This window comes from Plectropomus leopardus, chromosome 9 (genome assembly GCF_008729295.1).
Source record: "Plectropomus leopardus isolate mb chromosome 9, YSFRI_Pleo_2.0, whole genome shotgun sequence".
NCBI classification, from domain to species: domain Eukaryota; kingdom Metazoa; phylum Chordata; class Actinopteri; order Perciformes; family Serranidae; genus Plectropomus; species Plectropomus leopardus.
This window is the reverse complement of record NC_056471.1, coordinates 2,022,087-2,034,575: the sequence shown is the minus strand read 5'-3', so window position 1 is coordinate 2,034,575 and position 12,489 is coordinate 2,022,087. Positions and strand designations below refer to the sequence as shown.

General features: G+C 40.4%; 1 protein-coding gene across 2 annotated transcripts in view; it reads left to right on the top strand.

Moving 5' to 3' along the window:
* The window catches only part of LOC121947911 (storkhead-box protein 2-like), a 71,381-nt gene that overhangs the window by 8,999 nt on the left and 49,893 nt on the right, over window positions 1-12,489 (top strand). Inside the window, exon 1 of one of the 2 annotated variants that reach the window (XM_042493099.1) lies at window positions 10,428-10,706. The exons of the other annotated variant lie outside the window; for it this stretch is intronic. Within the exon in view, the coding sequence (XP_042349033.1) occupies window positions 10,499-10,706 (208 nt within the window). The 5' untranslated portion in view covers window positions 10,428-10,498. Of the gene's footprint in view, window positions 1-10,427; window positions 10,707-12,489 lie in introns of those variants that run through there. 2 annotated transcript variants of the gene reach the window in all.

Here is a 12,489-nt window from a genome sequence, read left to right as displayed (position 1 = left end):
TGAGTGTCCCTGGCGTGCTGCTGCTCCGTATGTGCCCAGAGTAGGCTCTGTGCTCTGAGAGTGTGGTGCATTTAGTAACAGCACAGGATTCATATTCCAGTGGCATGGTTCAGCTTCAAAAGTATCCTGCTCCAAAAATATAAAATCATAACGCGGCAGATAATTGTGTGGGAAACCCTGAAGTAAGTCTCAAAAGGTCATAAGGCATAACGTCTGGAGCTGCTTCATAGACAGTAAATGAGAACCTGATTTTATAGACCCACAGATTGTTGTGTTTTATACCCAAATGAGCTTTTTTCTTTTTTAGTATTCTCAGTTCTTATACAGAAAATGTTCCCATATACTCAGTCAGAACATTCCCCTGGCTGCTCTCAGTGTCATCTAGAACATCTTTCACATTCACTGTCTGTGGAGCAGCTCCACACTTTCTACCCCATGCCATCACAACTTTGAGTTTTAGAACTAGTTTGGGAGAGAATTGTTATTGTCTACTAATATTTTGGACTGTCTCAGACCACATGAATAACGTATCAATGCTGGAAACAATAGTTCCTCTAATGTGTAGTTCCTGATGTTGCTGATGCCTTCTATTGTTCACACCAACATGTCAGCAGTTCTTGGCAGCACTGAGAAGAGTGAGAGGCTGGCTGCCACATTCATGCACACGCATGGCCATCACTGACAAGTTTGCATGTGCTGCATTCACACCTTTTTCCATAAGCGACCCTTTTACTATCATGTTGTAAACTGATGACCCCATATTAAGTGACATATTCTAGATATTTGACGTTGTGTTCTATCAATGCATAACAATAACAGTACAGAACAAATAATAATCTCTACAATGAACAAATAGTCACTTCAGGAAGCTTGAGGTCAAATGATTTGGCTGAATCTTGAGCAGATTATTTACATTGAGTTTTGTATCAGAGATGAGCTTGCCTGATATTTTAGGAACATTTCATACAGTTCTGTCTATATTACATAATTTTTATTTTTAACAATGTTTTCCTTTCCTTGCACTATAGACACTTGTGAACAATTCTGGGGTTTAAGAACATGTATGAATAAGACAGACTTCTATTATAACTTTCTTAAGAAAAAATTAAGAAAAAACTATATTGGTAGACAAGCCCCTATGAGAACAAAAACAATAGGGCTCCAGCAGTGATTGTCATTACTTGGACCCCAAAATACACAACAATGATAACTCTGGTCACAGGCAACTCCCTTTTGTTGTGTAATATGACATGTCTGATGTAAAAAAAACCAAAAAAAAACCTTTTGAGTATTGCTCAAAACGCCTTCTTCGTCCTCTGATATTTTGCTCATATATATTTTAAACATTTTACATCCTGAATTGCCTTTTCAAATTCTCATTTTTAGGACGTATAGGAAGTATTTATTTTGTGGAAAAAAACTCAAACTTCCAGGTTGCTCTTCGATTGGTATTTAATGCAGTAACCAAGTTAGTCCACTAGATGACAGCAGTTCACACTGTACTTCCTCTCTACTGGTTCCTCCTTGACAACACTGGTCAAATTATCAAATAGCATTACATAAAAATTATTTATAAATACCCACAAAAAGAATGTATGCTATCTTGTAAAAAGAAATCAAATTCCAGCAGTTAAGTGTTTGACCTTTGCTTGTGTCTGCGTGTTTCTCTGCTCACACTGCTAGAATGCTGCATCACTCAGTGACATGACAGCTTTGACATTGTCAGGGGTCACCTACTTGTGTTTGTCACTGTTACTTCACATTTTGTGTCAGAGTCAGAGTCAGAGTAACTCTCTAAACTCTCAGAGTTTAACATGTTACCACCACTGTGCCAAACCATGACTCAAATCCAAGTAATTTTAATTTCTGAACTTACCAGAATTCTGTTTTCCTTTGAGGTCTAACAAATGTGTTGAATGCATTTCCTTTCTCATTTGTTAAAATTTTATTATGACCTAAAACCTTCATTACATTCATGTTAGCTTGTTCTTCAAATTCTTCACGAAGCCTCCTTCTTCCCTGCTGAGTGCAGGCACATTTAAAGGGCAGTGTTGCTGCCACCAGCTGTCTCTCATTGGAATAGCATGGCTTACATCCACTACCATGCATCACAGCTCTGTACAGATGGCAGGAATGTGTTGTGCCACTTGCATGAACATGAATCGTTGTGCATTCTAGAAGAGCATGAGATATCAATCTCAATCTCTCTTAAAACTCCATGGGCTACATTAAAGTGAGATATTAAGGTGCTGTAGTGTCATGGTTTCTCGTTTCATTTGGCTTCTTTGCTCCAGAAGAGAAAGCACTAGTGGAGATCATTAGATGTTGTGTGCACAACAATCACCATATGTAGTTTCTGAGCCAGGATTGTGTGGGAAGGGGTCAGATGGGCCCAGATGTACTTTATAGGGGGTCACTGCTCCATCCAGACCATACTGTGAAAACAACACTAGATTTGTGCTACAAAATAATATTAAAATGATATGAGAACTGATATCAGACATATTCTTTTAGACCTTATATTTCACTTTGATCACTCTAAACAAAATAATGTTAATTTGAAATGACAAAATCATATGGATCAGAAATAATAATACTCACATACTGTCATGTTAAAATGATCACTATTAATATATAAATATCCCTGTACACTGTATATTCTGTCACATCCACATACCTCATGCATTATTCCACTCTATTTAATGCCCAGTAATTCCATATTTATTTCAACACCCTTTGCACTCTGAACCATAGACTATACAAAGATGGATGACATGCTCCCACTTACCTCTGCTATACTGAAGAGAGGTTAAAATATCCAAGACATGGGCGTTGCCATCTTGCGAGGGTGATGCCATTGAGAGCCGGATTCCGGACTTCCTGCCAAAACACCTGTCAGAGCAATCGAGAGCAGCGCCATTGAATGCGAGTGCATGGATTTGCTGTCACAGCTGTCAATCATGGCAGAAAAGCCCCATTTGCATAATAAAATAACTTATTGAAACCAAACTTTTCATCAAAACAAACACGTGAACAAACATCAGGTTGTTGATGAGAACTTCCTTCAGTCACAGAAACCATCTTTAGAAAAAATATATCTGCTATGAGTTTTTATTTTAGCCTATGTCCCATTCACTAACATGGGGCGGGCCTGAAGACCTGTACTGCAGTCAGACACTAGGGGGCGATCCAGATTAAAATGTTACACTTTGGGGAAACTGTCATGTCATCCATCTTTATATAGGCCTAAGGTTTATGCTCTAAACCATAGCACTACTGCATTACTGTTTACAGTTTCATTGTGTCAGATCTTAGGTTTACCTTTGTTCAGCTAGGTTGTTCTTATTTTAGCTGTCTTTAGCTATGTTTATGTGTATGTACATAGACAATATGTCGAGTCCGATGCCTGTATGTGTTCATACTTACTTGGCCATGAAGGCTGATTCTGATACTTTTACTTATGTAAGGTTTAGAGTGCAGTACTTTTACTTGTAGTGGAGTATTTTCACAGTACAGGGCTCTATGCTAACTTTTTTTCCAAGAAGTAAATGTGTCTAAATGAAAAAAAAAAAGTAGTTGCATACAAAGAAAATTAGGATCACAATTCAAAATGTTCCAAGATGGAGTTTATTAAACCATTAATTGCGGTCATAGGCTATGCCATGCTACTATGCGTGTGTGTGTTCCTTTTCCTTGTGTATTGTAATGGTTCTGTAATACAGTTTTTCTCTCCTGATGCTGTGAGTGAGGTGGCTGATAGATGAAAAAACCCACTGCCATGCATATTTTATTACTGCCCAAAATGATGAAATGCCTTTTTTGTTTCACATAAATGTTTGTTTCAGTACATTTAATGGAGAAAAATACTCTGCTGACGCCAAGAACAACTTATTACTATAGCCTTAGCATGTAAATAAGTTCACTCTGGTAAGCCGTGATGCACTGTGTATGTTAAGGCCTTTTAGTCTGAAAGGTAAGGGAGGAAGTGGAGCTATGCTACGGACTAAAATGTGGGAGAAAGTAAAAAATTTGCTGTCTTGGTTCAAACTACGTGGCCCTCAGTGTCCTTACTTTATAACCTTTTTAAGTATGCGTGCAATGCTAGCAAGCATCAGAGCGGCAGCAAGTGATAGTTTAGCCAATCACCTGATGTCCTGTGTAGTAAACAGTGCTGCAGAATTAGTAGTGCCCGAGTTGGTCAGGTTTTGTCACACAGGTGCAGGTGTTTGTGAGTGTGTCACAGACAGCAGGAGCAGCTTAGGAGCAGCTTAGAAGCAGCAGAGCCCTGCACCCCTACATGACACCAAAATGCAACAGGGACTTTCAGCATAGTTTAATGACGTGACTATTTTTTTTTTGCTTTTTTTTACTGTAGAGTCCTGCAGTGTAATAGTACTTTTACTTAAGTACCTTTACTTAAGTAAAGCTGTTATTACAACAGTTACTTCAATGTGTTAGACATGTGGCGTTCATGTAAACAGTACAGTACAGTACGGTACAGCCAGAGATTGTATTGTGTTACGTTGCTGTGAGATGTAAATTCACCACTTCTAAGCAGAAGGGAGAAGATAAAGTTATCACTGAGCCTGGCCGGGCAAAGGCTCTCTTCCTCCAGGCAGCTGCCTCTGTCTCAGTCACCCTGGGTTCTTCTTCTAACTTCTTGTACCAAAGAGCAGTGTAAAAGTGAGGAGCACTCACTCTGCAGCCTAAATCAGAGGTCTGAAATGTCCCCAGAGGTACATAGCACATTGACTGACAAAAACAAAACAAAATAAATGACTGCTGAACTCAGAGAATCTCAATTGACTGAGGGGTCTCTAAGTCATGATTTTTAAAAAACAACCTTTAACTGTCATTGGGCAGCCCTAATATTTAATCAACATTTAAGAACAATAAAACTTTAATTAATAGCCCAGGCTATTATTTGCTTAAATCATTGAACTAAACAGGCTTATATTTGGGACAGGAGTTTATAAGGAATGTGCTTTTAATTCCTTTCATACAAAACTGTTGCTCAGGAAAGAGGGAAATATAATCAAATTATTTATTTAACTCTTTGAAACCTGGGCAAATTGGCTTTTACTAAGTTAAAAGCAAAAAATGACCTGGAAAAAGGGAAAATTATGATAATTCTGTAAAATATTTTTAGATATAGAATTACAGTGTTTCCTCTAGGATCTTTTTCAGCAGCGGGGGCAGGCTCTCCGGGGAGCCGTGGCGGCGTAAACAAATGACGCTTTTTAAAGGCTGAATGTAAAAATAAAAAATAATAACAAAAATTCAACAATAAAATAATAAAAACAATAAATAATAATTTCTTGATGGGGCTGTAATCAGTGGCAAAGTTTGCACCCAGGCTCAGAACAATGGATTTTTCTTGGTTTTTTGTAGAGCAGCTCTAAGGCTCTGTTGTACGGAAATTCCCCAAGAGGTGGCCCGTTGATGCTCAGCAGCATACATGCTGCAAGGTGATCCCCCTGCAGCCTGTTTCTCAAGTCAGTCTTCACCTACAAATAGAAACAATCATTTTTTTTTTTTTTTTTTTTTTTCAACCCATTTAGGGTCCCAGCCTGATAGCCTGTGTTTCCCTTTATGTTTTTCTCCTCTACTCTCATCTCTCTCTCCTGCACCATCACTTTGCTCTCCTGCTCCTTCACTCGGCACTCCCCCTCCTGTACTCTGCTCTCCTTCACTTTGTTGCACTGCTCCTCCCTGTCTGTTACTTGTCTTATATGATTACATAAAACATTAACGTTAGATAATTTACACTCACGTCACATTTGATTACAAGTGTGAACATAATTTTTTACCTAACCATCATAATTTGAGTCAGTAAAAAGGCTAATGATACCTGACTAGCGCCATCCTCATCAGGTGTCTTTCTCTTCTTTGAAAAATATTTGAACAAGCTCATCTGAAAATGCAGTCAGCAGTTACATCATGGCGTGTATATCGCTTAATGCTATCAGTTAGTTTACTCACGTTAGCGACACTGAGTTGAGTTGGCACCGGGCCCAATTAACTTAAGCTACGTAACCTTAGCTGGCCATCAATATTTTGCGAATGTTTATTTAACTAATAAAATCTATTATAATTTTTCTTAAGCTAATAAGTCTACCTTTTCTCCGGTAAGTTGCACGCTATTTTCAAGCCGACACTCCTCTGACTCTCCGACCTGATGCCTGGATGCGAGTAGCTAATTAACGTCGGCACCAGTTAGTTCTGTTGGGGGGTGGGAGGGGGCGGTGGTATCTACCCCAAAGAGTAGATACGGAGCAAGATAGTTATCTGCCTCAGCACTCGCGACACCCAACGCAGTGCAGGACTGTGCTGTGATGCGGCGGTGGTGTATTTGCAATTTAAAAAAACAAAAAAAACAACCAAAAAAAACCGACATTTGAAGGAGCGGCGGGTAGGATTTAGGAGTGGCGGGCCGCCACTCCTAAATGAGTGTAGAGGAAACACTGAATTATAAATATAGTTCCCTGGACATGTGTCCTCCACTTTTTAAAAAACTAGTCTTCTCCATCTTCTGATGTCTTTTTTACGTCTTTCTTGGTTACTTTATAGGTAATACCGGATTCTTTGGTGGTCATGGTGTCAGCAAAATTTATCGAATGATTGATTTATGGAGAATCTTACCAAGCTAACATTGTGTGTAGCATATCCATATTGACAAAAGTTTAAATATTTATATTTGTCTGTGCACTTTCAGCAGCTAACTAACATTAACTCCAGCAAAGTAGCCAACAACCTGGTTTAATACATCCAAAGAGCATCTGTAAAAATGAACTGCATGGTAACCAGACAGGGCCTCTAATTGAGTTGTCAATTTGGGACATGGCTTATATTTGAAGTTTTATGGTAACTAAATTTTATGTATTGGATCAGACTTGGTACTGGCATTTAAGAACCTGGTTTGGGATCAGGGCCAAATAAATGTAATCAGTACATCTTTAGTCACTGTGTTTTGTGTAAAAACAATTACAGTGTTTTGGAGGAAACAGGAGAACAGACAGGCTCAAGTACAGATGCGCACATGTTATGATGATGAAGCATTTTTATGATGTGTATGTGAAATAATGGCAGGCTGTAGACTGCTGGTGTTTGAGAGTGGACTCTAATGCTGGGCTGTCTGTTGTCAGGCTGGGTGATGTAAGCGTGTCTATTCTGAATCTGCTGTCTGTGTTGCTTTGTGTGTTTAAAGAGAGGCTAATTTAGGTTGGTTATGGTTGCTTCTGTTGCTGTGTGTGTTGCAGCATTTGGCCAGTTAGCTCAGAACAAAGTGGATAGGTGAGAAAATGTTACATAAGGCTAGATATTTAAAGGATGAGTTCAGACTTGATTTAGCCAACTGCTGAGGACTGAGGGATAACTTCACAGCCAGTATGGACAGGAGGGGGATTACAACTGGGGCTGCAACCATTCATCCATTAGCTGTCCACTCATCAACGACTAATTTCATAATCATGAATCAGTCTGAGAAAAAAAATCTCTGATTCCACCTTCTTATATGAAAGTTTCTTGTTTCTTTCCTTCTCTATGACAATAAACTGAATATATTTGGGTTGTAGACAGAGCAACGTTTGAGGATGTCATCTTTGACTCTGGGAAACACTGATTATTTTTTTTCATAATTTTCTGAAATTTTATGGACTTTATGGACAACAATTTGTGAAAAAATAGAGTAATTAGTCATGAAAATTATTGTTAGCTGCAGCCATAATCACAGCCACCAAGAGCTCTTTAAGTGTACAAAGGGACAACAGTGTAATAGGGGTCCTTACCAGACATAAAAAGTATAAAACTGTCCACATGCTTTGTATTGGCATACATTTATATTAACCTAGACAACAAAACTTTATAATAAAATCTTTTTGTGCCTTTCATAAGTCAAACAAATCAATTAGAAATTCGTATGATATGCATTATTGTTATTGTTATTTTATCATTGCTAGTCATTAAAATGACCCCGAAAATTGGACGAGACAATAATAGTCAGATTTCAGAAATGCCATGTCAGCTCTCCTTACCCACTGCTACTCTCATTAAATTACAATGCGTCTCTGTGTTTAAGTACAGTTGGTTTTTCACACATAAAACGCAACGTATCCAAGTATACAAACAATACTCAAGACCATTTTTCAAATGGACCTAGGTACTGATCTATAAACTGTGCGCAGGTATAGTGTGTTCAGACTACAGGCTTTCCCACACATCCTTTTATTTGCGGCGGGCCGCCACATCAGTTCCTCTCATATTGTGTTTGTCACACTATAGAATGATTTTTTACTTGTGAATCAAGTACCAGAGGAATGAGTCCTAAAAGATAGAAGTTAGATAAAATAGGTAAGTTGAGGACATCACCTTTGGTTAAGTGACATTGTTCCTGTTTTCTGACTTTTTATGAACAAAATCATGTGAGAGTAGTAAAAATAGGGTTAATGTGTCTATTAAACACTTAATAAATGACACTTGGTGGACTTCCATCGCTCCATAACACGCCTACGTGGCCTTGGATTGGAAATGATGACGGCTAGTGTGGTGGCTGCAAAAGAAATAAAGCTGCTAATGTTTTGAACATCCATCATCATGCTTCTTGGAATGTTATCACTGGAGGAGAAATCGCAGAACATCACTCAGTGGAAACACTCGTAGTTGTGTTCTGTCAACATTTTGAAAATACTGCTTAAGTTCTGCGCAAATCTGTAATGGAAACCTGCCTACTGACTGTAGCGGCTCTAAATTTTCTTCTTGTAGTTGTTACTTCCCCACCTACTGGACAGGCTGGTTTTGTGTTGATGAAATCAGTGTGTTCATGTATCTTGGACATGAATATTATTGGTAGCTGAGCTCATGTTGCTGTGTGTATGGACATGGTATGAAGTTTGAGTTTTGGTGATATTGAGGTGACGGCTTATAGCACTCTGTTTGTCAGTGTGTTAGTTAGGCTGCTGCGAAAGCGACAGCACAATATCAACTCCAAACACTGTATATTGCCTGTGTTGCTGTGTGTTGCAACATTTGGTCAGTGTGCTGCTAGCTGATTGGCTGGCTCATGCACTTGGCTTCTATCCAAACTAGTCTTTGAACACACACACATACACACACAGGTCACTAAGTAGCATTCAGCTGTAGGATATCAGTTTGTTGAAGTGTGTTTTCTATGAATGGGTAGCACAGCTCAGCTTTAACAACAGGAGGAATGTGTGTGTGTGTGTGTGTGTGTGTGTGTGTGTGTGTGTGTGTGCCTGTCGGGGGAAACGATTCTTGCCCTCCCTCCTGCCCCCTCCCTCTTCTCCCTCTCCCGCTCTCTCTCCTCTCCAACAACAACACAGTGAGCGACAGAGTGAGAGCAGACAGGCGAGCAGCAGGCAGAAAGAAAGAGGCGAGCGGACGGAGGCGAAGACAAAGGAAAAGCCAAGGCAGCGCTCGCTCTGCTCTGGATTAACCCTTTCTTCTTACTAAATGTTGCTTTTTGTGGATTTCACACGTCCTCCATCATCCCTTTGCTCAGCCGTGGTACACCGCTCTCTCTCTCTCTCTCTCTCTCTCTCTCTCTCTCTCTCTCTCTCCCTTACACACACACACACACACACACATACAGTTTTTTCTCAAAGGATCAACTACTGGTGTATATGAATGGCGTCCTGGAGGAATGACCATGGATGGATGGAGGTAGAAGGGAGGAGTGTGCCTTCTTTTCCCATGGAGATTGTGTCGTTTTCTCTCCTCCTTCTGCTGGCTGCGCAGCCTCTTTCCCCTCGCTTTCTTTTGTATTAGCGCCCCCTCCCTCACTCCCTCCTTTCTTTCTTCCCTCCCTTCGCTGCACAAGCTTTTGTCTCTCTGACAGGGATCCAGGCTTGTCTTTTTGCCGCTCTCCCCACCCTACCCCCTTTGACCGTCTCCAAAAGTGCCGTTCCCTCATTCCTCGTGCTTCTGTTGAAGCTAGACCCAACGAGTCTGACGCCGAGTTCAGGCTCCAGGCTAGGCTAAGTGCTAGCCACTGGAGTGGTGTATACACCTCAGCTTGTCACTGCGAAGTGTGTTTCTTGTGTGTTTGTGTGAGTGTATGAATTCAGACATCCTAGCAGAAGCATTGGCTCACACTTGACCAGTCCTTCCATGGTGGATTTGGTGTGACCTGAGTAAGGAGGACAGCAGGAGGAGGGAGAGGTGTGCATGCAGAGTTGGAGGTAATCCCCCCCCCACCTCCTCCACTCACACTTATCACTCAACAAGCCGTTCTGGTGGCATGGCCCTGAGAAAGTGTGGTCAGCCCTGGACTGGAGTATTTTTCATTTCACAACATGGCTGTTGTTTAAGTCAATTTATTACCACAAACGCTCCACAATGGAATTTACGTGAGGCACTGGGAACTTGCAGCCCTGGGTCTACCATTTGGCCCAAAGATTCAGAAGTTTGCCCGTGGAAAAAAATATTTTGACTTTGTCTTGTGGATAGATTTATTATCTGTCGGCCACCCAGCGTGGTGAGGATGAAGAAGACAAGCAGCCGCACGCTCAGGCGGGCATGGCCCAGCTCTGAACTGTTAGAGCGCCTGCTGCCACCAGCAGCCTCCGCAGAGCCTCACAGGAGCCGACGCTCTCGCAGTGAGAAGGACTACAGAATCCACAAACACAGCAAGAGGAATCACTACCCTCCACAGTATCTGTGTCAGAGTCCACCTGCTTACATCCACACAGGTATTGTACAATCCCTCAGAGAGAAGCACTGACCAGGCTTCACCACAGTTTGAGAATGAGTTTACACATGCGGTGTGGTGTTAGGTGCTTTGACACTTTGTTTGCAAAACAGCATTGTTTTCACAAAATGTTTATATCTGATTAGAGACATCACTTTACCACTATATGAACTGCATTTACATATGACAACACCAGAAATGCAACTTTGTGAAAGTGTTTAGCGCTAAAAATGTCAGTGTAGTGTGTGAAATGAATATGTTCAAGAGCACTCCAGTGATTTTGTGTTCTACTTACATAACATTGGAGGACTTGCAAGAGACAGATTTTCTTAAAATGGTCAAAATCTGAAGCAGTGTCTGGAATATTCTGACTTTGACATCCTAGTAATGTTAACATACTGGGATTGTGAATTTTAATACAGTACCTTGAAAGATATCAGTACTTGGTACCATTTTCAGTACCATGGGAAGAATCCACATTTGGGGAAAAAGAAGTTCATTTTACATATAGCAAGACTGACATGACAATGACAACTTGACAACGACTCATTAAACAGAGTCAATTTCTGGTTTTGCTTGTCTGGTCCGGTGTCTGAGCGTAAACCGGTTTAAATCATACAAACCAGCTGAACTTTCATCACTGGCAGTTTAAAAAGTTGTCTACCATAGAGCTAAATCCAACTCAAATTGCATTAGTGATAACCAATATGATTGATTAATATAAGATCACGTTTGTAAACTTGCTAATCGAGCGACTAATGACACACAGGTTGTGTGTAATTTACTGCGGAGCTGAGGCGGCCTGTGTCGGCATGTGAGAGAACAAATTTCAGCATGAGAGGTTAATGATTGGAGACTTGACACAGTTACTCTGTTAAAAAGATTAAAACTGCACTAATATGGCAACATTTTAGATTTGAGGCCCATGAAAGAGCTGTCCTCACTGGCTGCAGGTGTGTGAGCTGAACTTTCGTTGGATGCTGTGTTACTGTTTCAGTTGCTCCCTTTAAAAACGCCTCAGTTAAGGAAGTTGAAATGAGAAATATTTTACATGAAAAATTGTAAAACACAGTGTCAGTTGTCTGGAGGGAAGTCGGCGGGAAGCCAAGAGACTCTGCTGAGGTTAATGACCATTGCTGAAAACAAGCTAGGCTAATGTTACTTGTCGTTGGCTATATTGTATGTAATTTCCAGTAAATTTCACTGTAAAATGTGTGTTCTGATTTCCTAAAGTAACATTACAAACATAGAAGGATAGCAAGTAGGCTTGAGCACACAGCTGATAACTACATGGTTTGTTTACATAAGGTAACATAAGTGCATATTTAATGGATTCAGTGTGAACAGAGAGCTCCGGTGTAACGTAACGCTACATGATAGTTAGACACTCATTTTCTCTTGATACATGGTGTCATAATGTTCCTCTCCTGTTCCGCTGCTCTGAATCATGTGTGACACATGATGAAATTCGGTAAACCGGTCCAGTCCGGTGTTTGGCTTTATACCAAACCAGTTAGAACATTTTCGCAGGCCAAACCCTAGTAAACATTAACATTAACAAGAGAGAGTGAGAAAGCACAGTTGGTACCGGTGTATCTATTCTGTGGAAAGTGATTATCGAAACTGTTTCCAATATAAAGACTCAATATGTATCTATAAATCGCTATTTTTGACAAAGCAAGTTCCTAGTGTGAAGCTGCTCAGTGACAATCAGGTGAGACTGTGGTTGTCCTGGGCAATATAGCTGTGCATGTGTGGTCAGGGCTCTCAGTGAATTTTCCTTT